General features: G+C 38.6%; 1 protein-coding gene across 12 annotated transcripts in view; it reads left to right on the forward strand.

Annotated features, from left to right (window-relative positions):
* The window catches only part of smoc1 (SPARC related modular calcium binding 1), a 51,191-nt gene that overhangs the window by 19,890 nt on the left and 13,298 nt on the right, over positions 1-18,003 (forward strand). For 8 of the 12 annotated variants that reach the window (XM_058398654.1, XM_058398655.1, XM_058398660.1 and 5 more), the window contains 9 exons: positions 151-250; positions 2,413-2,463; positions 3,172-3,219; positions 6,023-6,112; positions 6,238-6,312; positions 13,275-13,467; positions 14,761-14,837; positions 16,029-16,134; positions 17,175-17,419. In XM_058398654.1, the coding sequence (XP_058254637.1) occupies positions 151-250; positions 2,413-2,463; positions 3,172-3,219; positions 6,023-6,112; positions 6,238-6,312; positions 13,275-13,467; positions 14,761-14,837; positions 16,029-16,134; positions 17,175-17,419 (985 nt within the window). The remainder of the gene's footprint in view (positions 1-150; positions 251-2,412; positions 2,464-3,171; positions 3,220-6,022; positions 6,113-6,237; positions 6,313-13,274; positions 13,468-14,760; positions 14,838-16,028; positions 16,135-17,174; positions 17,420-18,003) is intronic. The other 4 variants (XM_058398661.1, XM_058398658.1, XM_058398656.1 and 1 more) reach the window with 3 other exon arrangements.

Consider the following 18,003-nt stretch of genomic DNA (forward strand, 5'->3'; position numbering starts at 1 on the left):
TCCATGAAGAGGATTTATTGCTAAAGCTTACACTTCAGTCTGTCTGTCTGTCTTTCAGTCTGGTGAACATTTTCAGTGAAGATTCATTTTTTTCTGTAGGAAATGCTGAAACCTTTTTAATTATTATTTTCTATATTTAAATGCTCTTAGGTCCAGTGCCACACACTTACAGGTTACTGCTGGTGCGTAACCACAGATGGCAAGCCTATCAGTGGCTCCTCAGTGCAAAACAAGACTCCGGTGTGCTCAGGTACTCCAGTGTGTGTGTGTGTGTGTGTGTGTGTGTTTGCATGCTCACTGATCTTTGGGGCGCTATATGATCTTGAGATCTTAAAAATACACAGTAATTAGATACTTTTACAGATTTTTTTTAAAAACTCACACAACAAAACAGAAAAACCTCCATATAATCAGTACAAACACCAATTTTTGTTGTAGGCAGAATACAGGTTTGTACATCATGACAAATTATACATAAAGTGGGTGTTGTGAAGCTACATTTACTAACCCTGAAGTTGAACAAGTGATTTATTCCTCTTGCATCATAGCATTTTGCCAGTGGTTAAAAAGTATGGCATGCTTTTTATCCATTTATTATTATATTGACTTTTATGAAGTTCTTGTTCATGATAATTTCTACTTATCACTTACATTAGAGCAGCCAGCAGTCTTTCCCCCACTTCCTCTCTTTTGAAGCTAACATGACAAAACATTATTAATTATTACAGATAGACAGGCAGACGGATAGATAGATAGATAGATAGATAGATAGATAGATAGATAGATAGATAGATAGATAGATAGATAGATAGATAGATAGATAGATAGATAGATAGATAGAAAGGTAGAAAGGTAGATAGATAGATTTTCTTGTCCCAGCCCACTATAGCTCTACTTTAACTTGAAATAAAATCATTAACACATATTTTTTTTTCAAAAGCTTTTGCATTAAACCGTGTATCCAGTTAACATCTTATTCTTGAAACTCTCTTTTCCCTGAGCCATCTATTACATATTATGAAAACTGGATTTTACTTTCAATAGTATTGTGATATCGAGTCTGTTACTCAATTTATAAAGTAACGTATTGATTTAAGGCAGAAAGTTCTTCATATAGCCTACTTATGCCATTAGCATGGATGACATTTTGTGTATTTGCTAATTCTGAGCTTAAAATACTCAAAATGGGAATGTTGCCTGAAACGCATCTTCTTTCACTTATTGTTTAAAATGTATAAAACAAAATAATGTTTACATTTTAAGAGTTACAAGTGCTGTAATTATGCTATGCTATCTTAGAATTGAAAATGAATTAATGTGTGATTTACAAATGTTACAGACTGGCTCTGTGTGTGAATATGACAGTGTATATGACAGAACATACACACAGATATATGATATATGATGAGTCGAGCAGCCTTGCTTCAGTTGTAGAGAGTTTTACCTCAGCAGTGATGTTTATTGCTGCTGGTTTTGTTGGCGAGGATGTTCCAGCATAAATGAACCTGTTTGATCCAGGTTCTGCTCTTTATTAGAGTTACTCTGATGTTTAACTTCAGCTATCACTGTGTTTATTTTACACGTCCTCTGTTTGTGCACTGCGTCTGCGCTTGATGGATGTCGCAGCAGATTTTCTTGTACTTTTTTCTCTCCTCTGCATCTCACTGCTTCTTCCCACAGCATTTCTCCACCAGACCATACCAGCAAAGAAAGAAAAAAAACAAAAAACATATGCGATTGCTTTCCAAGGAAGATGTTTGGAGTAGAACTGAAAGTGAATGGGAATACTTTACTGTAATAGCTATAATTTTCCTACTAAAGATAACTCCCTGGACGTTTGCCAGAATAAGATTGCAATATGGCCAGAGCACCTGTTTCTAGTCTAGTCTCTTTCTTCTTTTTTCTTCCCCCATGTGTTTTTACACTGCATAGTTAAGAGATATCTCACGCTGACTCGAGCGTCTATAAATTCTCCAGGCCATTTCACGTTGTTTATCATCTCACCCGTTACAAGTGCAAGTACAGAATATAGTGGAGACGTTTCGGACGTTTTTATGGTGAAATTTATATTGAAACATTTTTTGAAGGTGGCAGGATTTGTATGGGTTTTTTTTTTGTTTTTTTTTTTGAAGTTACCACTAATTGTCTCTACCTGTAGCCCTGCTGTCCTGCATAAGATCCAATAATTTCATTATTGTTTCTTGTGAAGACACCGTCATTTATATTTATACAGAAGTAATAAGTATACAAGTAAAAAAAATGTATATATAAGTATGAAATTGATCAACATGGCAATTTCTTCCTTGGATCAATTCAGATGATGGAAATCTGTAACAAAATAAAAAATAGATGCATAAAAAAATGATCCTGATGAACCTTAACAAACGTGAAATATCTCAAACACGCTTTCAGGAAACTTCCATGAATTTATGGGAACTCATGCTGGGACGAGTGGAACGACAGGTAGTAATTTCTACTCAAAATTGCCTTATTCGAATTCATTTCTCCTTCCCGTTTTGCAAATGGTGTCATTCTAATTTGGTGGACTTATGCATGCCGACCTTACTATGTGCATGCACCTCGATTCCTGTCCACGGACTGATCTTATCCGTAACTGTAAATGAGATGTCCAGCATCTTAATGTCAGTATGTCTTAATTTTTAAGTTTTTTTTTTTTTCTGTCTTTATTGTACATTTTGCGACATGGTTAAAATATGTTTACAGAAGGTGGAATTCAGACCAATCTACAGTTAATCCTTTTCAATGTCATGCATGACGACAAACCCTGCACAAATCTGTCTTTTATTAGATGTCATTAAATTCATTTTATTGTCTGTTATATGTCATGTCTGTGCCAGGTACTAGACAAGTCACAGATTATTTTTCCATGTCTGTACACTCTTAAGAAATGTGGATCTCTGAATCACTCTTTGGTTTAATTCCAAAGGAGCCCTTAGAGGTCCAGTGTAGACAACAGAGTTGATTAAAATGAACCCCTAATTATCCCCTTACTGAAACCATGAAGAGCCCTTTCTTTCTAAGACTGTACAGCAAGATGTGCATGCTTCCTTTACTGAATTTATTTATTGCAATGAATTTATAATCCATAATCCAGGGAAATCCTCTGTCAAACATTTTTTTTTTTTCTAATCCTGTGTTCTCTGTCTAAAGGTTCAGTAACTGATAAACCTCCTGGACCACCTAGCTCTGGCAGAAAAGGTGAGTTGAGATCTATAGAAGCTATGTGTGTGTGTGTGTGTGTGTGAGAGAGAGAGAGAGAGAGAGAGAATGAATGTATGTGTGCACAGATGTTGGTATGTATGTAGGTTCATTGCAGTGTGTGTGTGTGTGTGTGTGTGAGAGAGAGAGAGAATGAATGTATGTTTGCACAGATGTTGGTATGTATGTAGGTTCATTGCAGTGTGTGTGTGTGTGTGTTGAAATTTGTTTGATTTGATGCATAATCAGAGCAACACAGTAGAGAGTCCCTGCCTGTGAACTTTAGAGGATCGTGGGCTTTTTTTCAGCATATCCTTGCCTTTTCTGTAGGCTGTATTGTGTCAGGAAAAAGCACTTTCTACTTTTATGCCTTCTTGTTAGTTTATCCGACTTCAGTCAGCTTGCTCCACAGTATCTATTCTACAACTTTTCTACAAGAAGCAACTTATTTGTGTCAAGTCTGACTCCAGGCTTGAGTTTCTGTAAGTACATGCTTGGCTTCTTAGGGGCCATAAACAATGAAAACATATTCATGTTGTTAGCTTTTACAGCCGGTGTAAGGACTTAGTGCTGATCAAAGCTTTGGAATCGATGTTCCTGCCCCTTTCTCTGCCACGACACACAGTGAAATCTCAAACCACTCATCCAGAGGTTAACAGCAGCCAGGGCGCTCTGGAAAGCTAGACTGTCGTTTACAGGCCCCGGGGGTGGTGTAGCAGGGTGGGAGTGTGGCTGGAGGTTTACTGCACAAGGGCAGAAAGGAGTGTATGTGCACTGGAAGGGGTTTACCGTGAGGATTGCTTTTTTTCCTGAATCAAACTTTTTTATGGATCATGTTACACTTTACCTTTGTCAGGATGCACCCTTGGAAATACTGCTATAGCTGAGTGCTCATTAAATACTTTCACATAAACACATACATTTTCTGTTCATCATGACCAGGGCCAAACTTACTGATCGCCACAGGTTACCCAAGCTGTTCATTTTCATACTTTCAGCTATGAAGTGTATAAGTAGATTTGGAATAAAGCCTCCGGGCTCATTACAGTTATACCAATATACACAGTTTTGACCCCTTTGTTACTCCACCACCTCCTTCCTAGATCGGAACCTACTCTTCCCTGCTACTCCAATAAACCAATACAGTGAGCCCTGACTCTCCCACCATGTAAAATTCACTGCATACATTACTATGTTGCACCTCCTTTATGAGCATCTGAGTTGCCCTGGTGCTGTGAAGAAGGCAATCTTATCTACAGATCCTTTCTTGCTTTTCACCTCACAGACTCATGAACCAAATCTTCAAAGGCTTGAAAAAAAGTACAAATGTGGAAAAACACCATGTTTCAAAGTTCTAAAAACAAAACACTGACAAACACAAGGATTCATTCACGTGAAATGGTGATTAGGCAGTTCACCCAAGTGTTGTGCAAAACCACCATATTCAGTACATTCTGCACTGACAGAGGGGTCAGAATTAAAGAAAACAAAGCAGAATTAAATGCAAACACATTGTGATCTTACATACCACAAAGTAAGCAGCCATGATAGGGTCATCATGATAAATGATAAAAATCTTCACATATTCATACCACAAAAGAATTTTGCTGTTGATATGTGCAGGCTGGGATGGCTGACAACATCGTTAAGATATTTATTTATTTTTATTTTATTTATATATTATACATATATTTAAAAATATATATTTCTTGTCCACATGAAAAGAGTGGAGAGCCTTTTTCAGAGACCGAATGTTTTCAGCCTCATCAAAGTTGATGGTTATTATTAAAGACTGTATTATTTACAACCGAGGCAAATCATTTTTTCCATCTGTTTGAGCTCAGTGTTAACGTGGATCATCTTTTAAAGCAACTGAAGTGTGTGATTCTAAGATGCTTCATGGTCATGTCAGTTTTGTGGGCACGCACTATGCATGTCTAAAGTATAAATAATTGATGACTTTCTACCATGAACATATATTTGACCACACTTTTTTTTTTCCATGGCAAGGGAAAATATTCAGTATTTTTTTTTCAGTGTCAGCCTAGTAAATGTGATCCTGCTAGCAAACAAAAACTAACTTGCAAACGTAGATTGTTGGAAATAATTGAGTGAGATTGTAGACCTAAGGTTGAACAGCAACATTTCTAAACCTATCCTATCTAAATGTAACACTCAATTTAATTATCAATTTAGAATGTCACAAAACATGTTAATATTCCAGTCATAGCAATGTACTGTAATATATAATACGTTATATGTTCTGACCATTTGCTGCTGTTTTTTCTTCTTTCTTTTTTTTTTTTTTTTTTGGTAATGAAAATGAGAATGTTACACCTGAATTGCGAGGTTTTGTTTTCCACTCAGTGACGTTCTTGAGTGGCGTGCCTTTTTTGAATGGCAGCTACATGATCTAATTTCAGTTTAAATCATGACCTTGTGTGTGACCCAGCCTCCTATACCAGCTGATTATAGCATTAGCATGACTCCCTTGCATGTGCTCGATGGGGCCCAAAATGCAGAGGGACGAATGCAATGCCGCATACTTGGGTAAGTACTGTAGGACACTACAGTCATGATACTGCTTAAATATGTATATAAATAGAGAAATAGCCACCACAAGAGCGCTATTGTAGCCCCCATTGGTTTTTTAGGTATTACTGATACTCTGTTCTTTATATTTTCTCTGTTCTTACTGTACATTGAGTTCTTTCTGTTTCCTGTGCTATTGGCCGGGCCATGTGCAAATCCCAACCATTCAACAGTTCTGGAGAGTAGATTGTATTAACCTCAATAATGGTAGTCTCTTTCCGGTTCTTTCTCACCCTCAACCCAGATGATGGCTCCAAACCCACACCAACGATGGAGACCTACATCGTCCCAGACGGCGAAGGTGAGTTCAGCTCTGAAATTAAGATTCCAGTACTCTAGATGTATGTGTTAGCCTAGTGTGCTGCTCATTAATGCAAAATTTCCAATGTTAAAGAATTCTTTTCTTTTTTTTATTGTGGTTCACAGAGATCATAGCACCCACACTGAGGGAGAAGCAGCTGCCCACCAACAAGCAGAACATCTCCAGCAGCAGAAAGCCAGGTGGGAGTGTGCACTTTGTTTCAGCGTGTTATATGATTAGGTATAATTATATTATCTTTGCACTTCAACGCAGGGCTGGATAAGGAGTTTCCAGTAAATCTTTCGCTTTGCCAATAACTTTAAATTATACGTTTATTTTACTCAACATTTTCTCACCCAGTTAAAGATTTACAGCGATATGGCTTCTCCAGCCAAATCATCACTGACATCTTTCTAGTTAAATCGAAATCCAAAGACATGACATTTCACATCTAGTTAGAAAATTTGGATCTCGAAAGGCATAATACCAGCACTTTTTGAGCAGCAATGCAAGCTGAAGTCTCTTATTTCAGCTGCTTTTATAGATGCCTTGGCTAATACCTTATCACCTCAAAGGGAACATCTTAAAGTTGGATTTCAGGTTACAGACAACTTGCAGTTTTCCCAATGACAAACTGGAGAGGGCTAGATGAAAGCCATTAGCTGCCATCAGTCCCAGGTTGCTATTTATTTAACACACCGGCCACTATGCCTGTGCTATACTGCAGGAGAAGGGACAAGAAGGTGTGTGATTATCTCAGCAAAATGGAAACTTCCTGAAGCAGTCATCATGTCTTTTCTCCAGTAACATTTGCCCGCATGGATCTGGGTCTACCCTTGCTGGCCATGAAATCCCAATCAAGAGGGCATGTTTACTAGAGGGAGAAAATTGCATCAATCCAAGATTTTCGGCAAGTAATATTAATAGGAGCCAGGGCTGGGCATCCAACACATGACCTTTGTTTTTCTTCAAGGATTATAGCAATGAGACATTGAAAGATGCCTCAAGGTCACAGTTCAGGAAATGTTCACATCTGTTATTTCCAGTGACCCAGACGGTTGTGTACTGTTGCAATCAGACAAAACTCTGTTCTCTGAAATAAGCAGAAGTGTTGCCTCACTCCAGTACAATCCCATGGCGATTCAGATGGCTGTGACAAACTGTGAACTTGAAGGCTAATGGACATCAGCCATGGTTCTGCTTGGCCAGTGACTGCAAACTTAGTTCTGGTTCTGCTTTGGCCAGTGACCACAAACCTAGCTCCAGCATCTTATCAAAACGTAACCCCAAAGGACAGTACTTAGTCTATTCCGGGTGCAGTTAGTTGTATCACACACCATTGGTTATATAAAATGCAAGAATAGGTTAGTCAGTGTGATCTTTTGTTAGTACTCCAACATACATTAATGACTGAAATAAATCAGCTAGAATCTTCAAAGTTGAAACAATTCAATATAGCACACTTTGTGTTATGAATTTTTGCAACTCAAATGCTTTAATACAGGAGGCTCACCCTAAGATCAGAGGACATAGAATTATAAAGTGGGCACTCATTCATGTGCCTCCTCATGGTCTAAATAATTCCTAATCATGGATGATGGAAATTTACAGCTGCAAGTTGAAGCCTCTCTTTCAGTCAACATGGGCCTCTTTGTTTACATACTGTAGCAGTCTGGATTCATCATTTAAAACAATTTTTGTGCCAATTTATACACCAAACATGTTTGAAAAGGATTTCTTCTTTGAAATTTGCAGCTATTACAAACTGCATCCTATCGACTGTTTTGGGGGTGAATTGACTCCCTTGGGAAAATCATTCTTTCTGTGTCTCGAACTGAGGCCAGCTGTGAAAACCTATGGTGTCTCCTAGGACAGCCCAATTAGTTCAAATCCAACGACTGAACAGTTTATGCCCCTTTCCTCCAAACAGGGCATAGTCTCATACATATTTTGGTGGATAACAATAACTTCTAAATTAGATAAAAGTGGTTTGAACTAACTTAAAGACAATCTTGAAGAACTGAAATCATGAACTAATTCATTTGAAATGCATTCACAGGGCAAATCCATACCATACTCATGAAACAAAATAGGTAGTTTCCATTCCTTACTGCACCATTTGTAATGCTATTGTATTGTTAGCATAGTGGTAAAATCTGCTAATTTTGAGAACTATAGTTTTGTCAGTATTGCCATGAAAACCTTAGGGAAAAATCCATATCAGCATCCCAAATGACATCAGTCTAGATTGTGCTAGATATGTACTCTGTTGTCTAGTGTATGAATTTTATGGCATTAAAGACAAAGACAAGGGTAATATCGTCTCAGGTGGAACACTATGGAACAATAACTATTTTTATTTTTATTAGTACGAGCTGTTTTTTTTAGCCGATGGCAAATGATTTCAAACACACGTAATGTGACACCACTAGCTTTAGCAGAATACAGTGAATTTTGAAAATGTTGAAAAATATATCATACAACGTGAGCTAATTTAAAATATATGTAAGATATCCTCATCTTGTGTCAGCATCTGGTACTGGTTTAATAAGTGCATTTTTGTCTACATTTTCATTGTGAACACATGCTATTTATACCACAAAACGGTTCAAAGTAGTGCACAAGTATTCGATTTGGGACGCAATCCATGTCTATTTTTATTTCTATTATGACAGCACTTACTTTTATGCAGTGGGTAGTTTTCACTGGCTACATGTCTACAGAAAAGACTGTTGTAAACAGACTGTATAATCCAGGTATATACTGTAAGTAAGTAAACTTAGACAGTGGCTTTTATTTTATGAGCAACTGCTATGATAAGGCCACAGTAAGGACAAGGACAAGGATTGCAGTGATTATGAAGGACCTACTGTAACTAGTGATGAGTGAAATGTATGTCCTTTTTAACCCACAATGTATGCCTTATTTAAGTTTTTGCATTTGGTGTGCTGTCTTGTTTCTAAACTCATTTTATGATGTTATGAATTGCCAAAGAGTGTATTTTGAGGCGACACTTCTGTTACCTGTTAGCTTCATTAGCCTTGAAGCTGCAACTTAAAAAGTGAAACTAAGAGAGTATTATCCTTAGCTGCAAAGAGTAAAGCTTGTACTGAAATCATCATCCATGAAGCACTACGTCGTGTAGAGAGATGGATTTCAAAGCGTCTCATGTTATAGTCTTTTTGCCAAAGTATTGAAGTGATGCAGATTACACAATGTGTTTGGTCTTGTTTAAGATTCAATGTAAAACATGTCCAGGAGTGGGAAACTTAACTCCTCTCGGATTATGGCGCCTGTCTTTCTCTCTCTCTCTCTCTCTCTCTCTCTCTCTCTCACGGCTCTCCTCGGGGTAATTTGTTTAGTGTGTCTCTTCCGCAGTTTCCTTCAGATGAATACGGCACCCTCTGGGCATGCCTAGTCAGCTCCACAAGGCTGGGGGAGTTTCACGCCTTGGCAGGGGTAGTGCTCAAGAACAGATTGGATTATATTCCAGGAGATTCATGATTGAGAGCAGAAGTGTACTGGGTGTACATTATGTATGAGTGTGCGTGTGTTTAAAGCATTTGCATGTGTAATTCCAGTAGCATGTTAAAAACTGGTGTGAGACACGGCTGTGGGATAACTCTGTGTTGGTTACGGTTGGTAAAGAGAAAAAAGTTGTTTATCTTCTCATCCGCTATAAAACATTTTGGAGCATTTTGTGGTGTAGCAAACACTCTGTCAGTGTAACGTAAAAGCTGATTCATGTTGACAGCTGTTTGGGATCCTTTCAAGGATCCTCCTGCTTCTGATTAGCATTTGATGTTCTGAGAAGACGAGTAGACCATCACTCCTCTGTCTGGCAATGTGCTGATAGTTGTGGGGCAGTTGTCATAGGCTGTTGAGCTGTCTTAAAGATCTTGCTTTTCATACTTGAAAGCCCAGGGCCATGTGGTGGTTCACTGGCGAGAGAGTAAATTTGGATTGGATATTTCATCTGTAAAAGAAAGATATCTCAGCATGAGGATTTTGAGTTGAGAATAATGTGTGGTGTATTTTGTATTGTGTTCTCACTGTATTCCAGATATGAAAATCTTATTTCCCCACTCGATCAGATCAGATTGAGATCTAAGGAATTTGAGGCCAAGTCAAAACCTTGATCGCATGTTTCTCAAACTGTTCTTGATCAATCTGTTACCATGAAGAGGTGGATTTGGTCTGCATTATTGTTTAGGTAGGTGGTATGTGTCAAAATAACATCCAAATGAATGCCAGGACACAACGTTTCCCAGCAGAACATTGCCCAGAGCATCACACTGCCTCCACCAGCTTGCCTTCTTCCCACAGTGCATCCCTGGTGCCATCTCTTCCCCAGGTACATGACGCACAATCACCCATGCACATGGTGTGAAAGAAAACGTGATTCATCAGACCATCTTCCACTGCTTCATGGCCCAGTTCTGATACTCACTTGCCCATTTTTGGCTTAGACCATATGGGCTAGCCTTCATTCCTAAAGTACATCAATGATAAAACTCACAAATAGGGTTTCAAAACAAAAAAAGCAGGTTGTGATAATTGAATTCTGACTTTCAAGGACTTTTTTTTTCTTTGCAATTTTCTTTGGGGAATCATAGTTGTCTGGCACCAGTATATTCCCACTATAGTAAACAGTGCTAAATAATTTGGTTGTGAGGAGCCTTCTTACATCAGCTCAGAGCACTTGAGCCCGAAGCCTTGCCTCACACTTACGCTCGGATGGCAACTGCTTGCTGGAAACAGGTCCCATTCCAACTACCCATGCCCCCCCCAAACACACACACACACACACCACCCACTGCACCCTTCCAGCCAGGTCCCACTCAAATCGCCCCAGGACTGTTCCAGCGCATGTCAGTGCTGTCAGTCTGTGTACCAGAACTGTTTGCAAAGGACACAAAAACAAAAACACCAGTATTTGGTTACAGCCAAAGAGGTCATATATCATGCTTTCCAGTCGGTTTTAGACATCCCTTTGGCTTCTGCTGCCTTTGCCTGGCCCGTGGCGTGGTGTACCATTTAAAATCCCACAGCTCCTTCTTTATCCGAGAAATTCTCTTACCCACAACATAAACTTGGAACGTAACATGAGCTTGTATAAAATGACTAGGGTCATTAGATTAGAATTTTTTGGGGGGATTTGGACATTGGCGTGTTACTGCGGTTTAGGAGGAACGCTCTTGGATGGGCATGTGGTGTGTGTATGTGTATGTGTGTGAGAGTGTATACACAACATAAGCTCCTGTTTGTTTTATTGACCCACCTGTTTGACAGCTTGAACAAGACCTTTACAGAAAGTCAGCATGATAAGGAAAGTGGCTGGAATGGCTGTTTTGGGGACTCTATATACACACTCCATTTAAAAGGACATGAATTAACAATGCAAAAAAAGCCCTCGTTAGCCTGGACATATTGTACAGCACTGCTGTACTTGGCCTCCACATAGTCAGCAATGTGCTAAATGGATCTTAACATAAATAGAGATTTATGAGACAAGGCATTAAAAAATTTAAACAAACATCTGTTAAGTGTTCATGGTGTTAATAATGGCTTGAGGGGTGTGTGTGTGTGTGTGAAGTTTCAGGCCTCAGAGAAAGGTCAGGGATGAGAGAAAATCTTGAGAATATTTCCATCACTAAGATTGTGCATGTGCTAATTTAAACAAGCACTTCCACTTTCCACCCACTGCCTTGCGTCAACATTGGATGTCATCTGGCAGTCGCAATTTGGCAGTCTTGAAGAACTATAAGGGCTATTTACGCCTCTCTTATACCTCGGTTATCATCATTCTAAACCCTGCTTTTAACCCAGAGTAGAGAAATGTTTCGTAATTGTAATTTAGAAGCGAGGTTAGCACTGCTTTTTACCCCGGGTTATGAAACCCTGCTCTGAGGCAGGATTAGCAGCTTTGCAGTGCCAGACCTGTACAATGTAATACAATGTGGTGTTAAAACATTACGACTCGATACTTAGCAGAAATTGAACAGCACATGCTTCATATAAACCAGTACGAAGCAACACTCACACAAATACGGCTCGGTAATGTCAGACAGCAAAACACTGAATGATATGCAAGTAGGTGCCATAGCAAGGGAGAAATACGTGACACTGAAAAATCAGGAAAAGCTAGATATCAATGAAACTCTGGTTAAGAGCACAACAAATTGAGAAAAGACCAAAAAACAGAAAGCTGTGAAAGACAAGAAGATCTGTTTAGGCACAGAATGGCAGACCTATCCTTTTTTTCCACACTGATGTGAAAGCAAGAGATAAGCTATTATTTAAAGCAGTTGCACACTATTTATTCATAGTTGATGACACTGCAAATAAGAATGTAACGGCAGGATTTAGGAATGTATTGTGTGAAATGTCAGATTAGGAGAAGCCAGGATTAACTGTTAATCCTGGGTAAGGTATGAGCAGTGTGAGAGAAAAACCAGGATTCTTTTTACCCGGGGTTTACAATGACCTGGGGGAACCATTTCAAGTCGGAAAAGGCCTAATATCTCTTACTTCCTTTTGTGATGTCGTGTTCATAGCATTCTAATAGTATCCAGCTGTATTTGTTTAATTTCTAAATAGTTTGTCTTTGTATACCATCATGTTTCTCTGTCTTTTTGAATTCCATGTATATGTTCATCAAGCCTTTTCCCCAGCATTTTGTTTTTCCCTTTTTCTATCTCCCTAGTTGTGTCCTGGTTTTGACCCTCGTGCCTATTTTTATATATATATATACAGATGGTTGTACAGCAGTGTGTTCATCTGTCACACAGAGATCTGTATATACTGTATATTTACAAATATAAAACAAAAAAAATTGGGTTTGCATATTCAGTTTCAGGTTGTAATGCTACAAAATGTTCAGAAGTTCAATACACATGCCACACACCGTATATGTGTCTTTTCATCTAACACTTTATTTTGTATGACTAAAGACTAGTTTTACACAACATTGCTGTTTCTTGTTAATTGCAAGAGTCATCTTTTATTGTCTTAACTTTCCATCTAAAATGGATTCATCACATTCAGTCATAATGATTTGTACCTTTTCTATTATTATCTCCACTCATCAAAAGAACACGTAACAAGGACAGTGCCATTGTTTCTACAAAGAGTATTAACTTGTGTGTTTATCCTATTCTAGAGAAAGTTCCGTCTTGTGACCAAGAGAGACAGAGTGCACTCGAGGAAGCTCGACAGAACCCGAAAGAGGACATCTTTGTCCCAGACTGTGGACCGCATGGCCTGTTCAAGCCTGTGCAGTGTCACCAGTCCACCGGCTACTGCTGGTGTGTACAGGTAGAGACAGGACGACCCATACCCGGAACCTCAACCAGGTAAATACAGGACATAAAGCCTAGCAACAGTGCCTCTTTATTAAACGAACACTTATCTTTTGTCATTATTAATGAATTTATAATATCATCACTTTAAAGTTTTATATTTTTTTTAGTCAGAGGATATTAGAGCAGACATCTTCATCTAAAACATTTGATATCTCAGGGAGCAACATGTGAGCTGTAAGCAGACGGGTGCTTGTTTAGCTTATCCTTCCATCCATGTATATGCTTTCTTTATAGCAGATTACCAAAATATTTCAGATTTTATATAATATTTGATAGCAAAGAAAAAATGTGATCTGTGCATTCACTCTCCATTTTCCATTCCCCCTTTTTTTGTTGCCTTAAAAGGGAAATGCTTACGTTAAAGCCACTTCAGACCCTGCTACTCAAGAGAAATCTGTAAACCTCAGAGAGATGAACTACACACTGGTTATTAATCATCAAAATGCGCCACAAGGAAAGTCATCTTAAGCAGCTGTGTAATCTGAGTCTGAATATGCTTAAATATTGATGTAATGCAAGTTTACCATTTCTGAATCATTCCCATACTGTCTCGGGGAAAAAAGCACAAATTGCTCTTGTGTCATTCTAGCCTTCCTGTTTCCTGTAAATCGAATGTGTTGAATAGCTGCTTTATTCTAAATATTACAGCTTGCAGTTTTTAGTAAGTTTCCACCCCCATTCTTCAGTCTTTAACTGCTGGATGGATCTACTGCACTTTAGCACTGTCGTTACCCAAAATCTGAGACAAGGTGCACTCTCATGCCTAAAACATCTCTCATTTTAGGATCATGGAGCATTTTTCTTTTAGAAATGCAAAAAGCAATCCTACTCAGAACAGCCAGCAAAATGAAACACACATGCTCCAGCAACTCTATTTTTGCTGTTGTTCAAAGCTTAAGTAAAAGTGACTAACAACACAGTCCACAAGAAAAACACTCACTGTTTTTTTGTGAGGATGAGTTCAGTTTGCTAATTGTGACTTCACTTACTATCAGTGACAGTATAAAACTGAAGCATAGGATGTTGCACAAAACACTTCAGAACTTCCCATCCAGAGCTTAGTCACTGGGTTTTGTTTTTGCTTTAAATGTTCTTGACTCATTACTTGGTAAGACAATAGATGTTTCCCCTAAATTTACAGGTTTGTACGTATTCTTTTCTTGGCTTGTGTGGCTTTTTCCACTCTCCTGATTTCCCGGATTTTACTGACATTGTGTCTTAATTAGTTCTCTCTCTCTCTCTCTCTCTCTCTCTCTCTCTCACACACACACTGCTTTCCCTTAGATATAAAAAGCCAGAGTGTGTATTCCCTTCCTCCGTGTCTGATATGGAGGATCCTTTCAGAGACAGAGAGCTGAATGGTGAGGACTGCTCCCTTTAAAACCCACTGTGTAAACACAGAGACAATATTCTCACTTCATAGCTGTGAACTTGTAAGTACTCAGTATCTGTTTGCGCTCACTACCATTATTTGGGAAACGGTTATGGGATTATAAGTCCCATGTGTTGCCACCTCAAGGTGGTCTTTCTTTCAAGTGGGAAGCTTTCACAAGGTTACCGGGCCTTTTCACTGGTTCCTTTTCCTTTACTTTGGTTGATCTACTTTCTCCCCTTCATTTAAAGTTTCATTATAACTGCTCTTTAATTCCCCATCTGGTACATTTACAGAGTAAAACATGGCTCCTGACTGTGCAGCAGATGTGTGCCGTGGTTTATGGCTGGTTGGAGTGGTGCAGAGGGGCTACATTAAGAGGCGGGGATGGAGGGGGGTTTGGTGATCAACTAGGGTGTTGTTGCCCCTGCATGGTTGTGCAAAATTATTTTTATATACTCTAGCTACAGGACCTGTCCCTCTTCAGAAAAATGCTGCATCCTAATTTCCTATACATAGGATTGATAAAAAAAAAAGTTAACCTCTTCATCTTCCTGAAATGCTTGCAGATAAATAACACTAACAAGGAAGCAATTCATATACTTTGCATCCACTGAGAGTTTAAAAGGGTTCGATCCAATTCAGCATGCTCTAATTTAACACCCGCCTGGAGACGCGGTGAGGCGGTGAAGCGGTGCGTCACGACTCTTGTCCCTGCCACAATCACACTAATTGGATTCACCTGCATGCAACCGGACCCCAAACTCCCACACATTGCCCCAGAGGTCAAACGAGAGGAACAGAAGGAACGGTGCGTGAGGAGGTCAGAAGGAGTGTGAGAGAATGCGAAAGAGGCGGAGAGCAGGGTGAAAATGTAAACCTAGTTTAGTTTATTACGCTCTCCTGTTTGAAGTCGCTCTTTAAGAGACACAATTAGGGTGGAAACACTTGCTGTTAAAGCTCTACATCTGGAGCAATTAAAAACTACTAGTCAAAGTGTTGGGCAATGCGCTGCGTAGTTAACTGGGTGCTGGATGAATACTGTCACCTTGTACTTCTTCCTATGTCATCATTTATATTCTATATTGAATATAAACCAAAATAAAGAGCAGAGTCGTTCTCATTTTTGTTATTGTATGAGCTTGTGGTCATGTATATATCCTTTGTTCAAATCTGACAGGCTGTCCAGATGGACAGAAAGTAGAATTCATAACAGGCTTGTTGGATGCCCTAACGACAGACATGATAAACACCATTAACTCACCAACTCCCTCTGGTGGTGTGAGGTAAGAAGTTTTTATTTTTTAATTTATTTTATAATCTGCAAGGAAATTAATAAAAGCTACATCGAATGCCAAAAAGGTTGTATTGCACAAAATATTGTTTCTGTTCAGAGAGGCAGAAAAATCTCAGAAACCCAAGAACACATAAAGGACAAATCCACCCTGAATGACTTGCATAATAATCTTAATAATCAACACATTTCTTTACTTGCATCCAAGATTTTATAGGTTACTTTTTTTAGTGTAAACTATTTTACCCACAATTCTGTTTGACTACCTGATAGATACAATTATGCCTTGCTTCATCTCTTCATGAAGAGAGAAATGCAGCAGAGGCACTTTATTTCTTCAGTCTATTTATTCTTTTATTCCCAGAGTCCTGTCATCCGTACATTCTGCTCGTCTTCCAAGTCTTTAAAACGCTCGCTAATGCCATCATCAAACCGGTCCCTCCAGGATTTTGTAATTTTGCGATTGCAGAAATGATCACAAAATGGAAAAAGTGATATTTTCAGGGGGGAGTTAGCAATTTTTCAAAATTACCAGCGAATTTCTCAGATTTTCACCAAGACACGTCGTGTGACATCGTCACAACTCATATTCTGCTATTAATGTGTGTGGAACATGAGTACAGCTATCATCGAAAGTAAACTGCTTATGAGTCTACACTTGTAGAAGTTTAAAAAATGTTAACATTTCTCCACAAAAAACACATTTTGAAAATTATGCATTATGAAATTTTGTATATTTAAGTATAACGATATTTAATTAGTTCCAGCAGGGAGACTTCATTAAATTATCAAAGGAACTTTTGAGTAATAAGTTTTCACCGAGTGTTAAGCCTTATTCATTTTATTTCAACACAAACTTAATCTTATACACAATTTTTCATTATTTTTCCGTACGTCGTCTGGTGTTTTGCAGAAAATAGGTTTCGACGTGATCCCAGTGTGGTTTATGTCATACAGCTGGAAGACAGCTGAAATGTGTTTTAGGTATTTGTGTTGCATGACTGTCTCTTACCCAGCACCAATCTTCTGCAGATTTGCAGAGCCTGATCCGAGCCACACTCTGGAGGAGCGTGTGGTACAGTGGTACTTCTTTCATCTGGACAACAACGGCAGCCATGACATCAGCAAGAAGGAGATGAAGCCCTTCAAACGTTTTTTGAAAAAGAAAGCCAAGCCTAGGAAATGTGCCCGCAAGTTCACTGATTATTGTGACTTGAACAAGGACAAGGCCATTTCTCTGCAGGAGCTAAAAGGATGCCTTGGGGTCAATAAAGAAGGTGAATATTAGAAAGCGAAAAAATGGGTGATAAAGATGGCCGTCTAATGTTAATGTGATACTTAGTAGTATATTTTCACGATACCAGCGTATCCTGTTATTTAATTCTGTTTGTTAGGATTTGCAAAACAAGCCTCCAGAATAATTTTACTTTTTAAGTAATTGTATCTTAAGTAACAGTGAATTCATGGCTAATAGACTAATACTAATTAAAAATATTTAAAAGTATTAAAAAGTGCTGCACTATAGAACTGGTGATATGGTGAAGCTTTTTGTAGTAAGACCTGTTTATTTAACCTTTCTAGAAGGAGACGTTAAATAAAGTGTAGTGTAGCCGTCAGTAAGTCTTCAGGATAGAGGACTAGGTGCTTTGGGGTTTTGTAGGTAACATGCTAGGCTACAAGAGGGAGGAAACAAGTGAGGCTAGACAAGAACAATTGTTTAGAGCTGTTATAAAATAAGTGATAAGGCAAGTTATTTCATTGACTTGTTTTCGTTCAATGTAACTTGAAACTAAAGATAACTATCAATTTAAAGTAACTGCGGTGTCAGAGGAATAAAACACTTATCTTATACGAGGACATG

Source organism: Hemibagrus wyckioides, linkage group LG09, assembly GCF_019097595.1.
Source record: "Hemibagrus wyckioides isolate EC202008001 linkage group LG09, SWU_Hwy_1.0, whole genome shotgun sequence".
NCBI lineage: Eukaryota > Metazoa > Chordata > Actinopteri > Siluriformes > Bagridae > Hemibagrus > Hemibagrus wyckioides.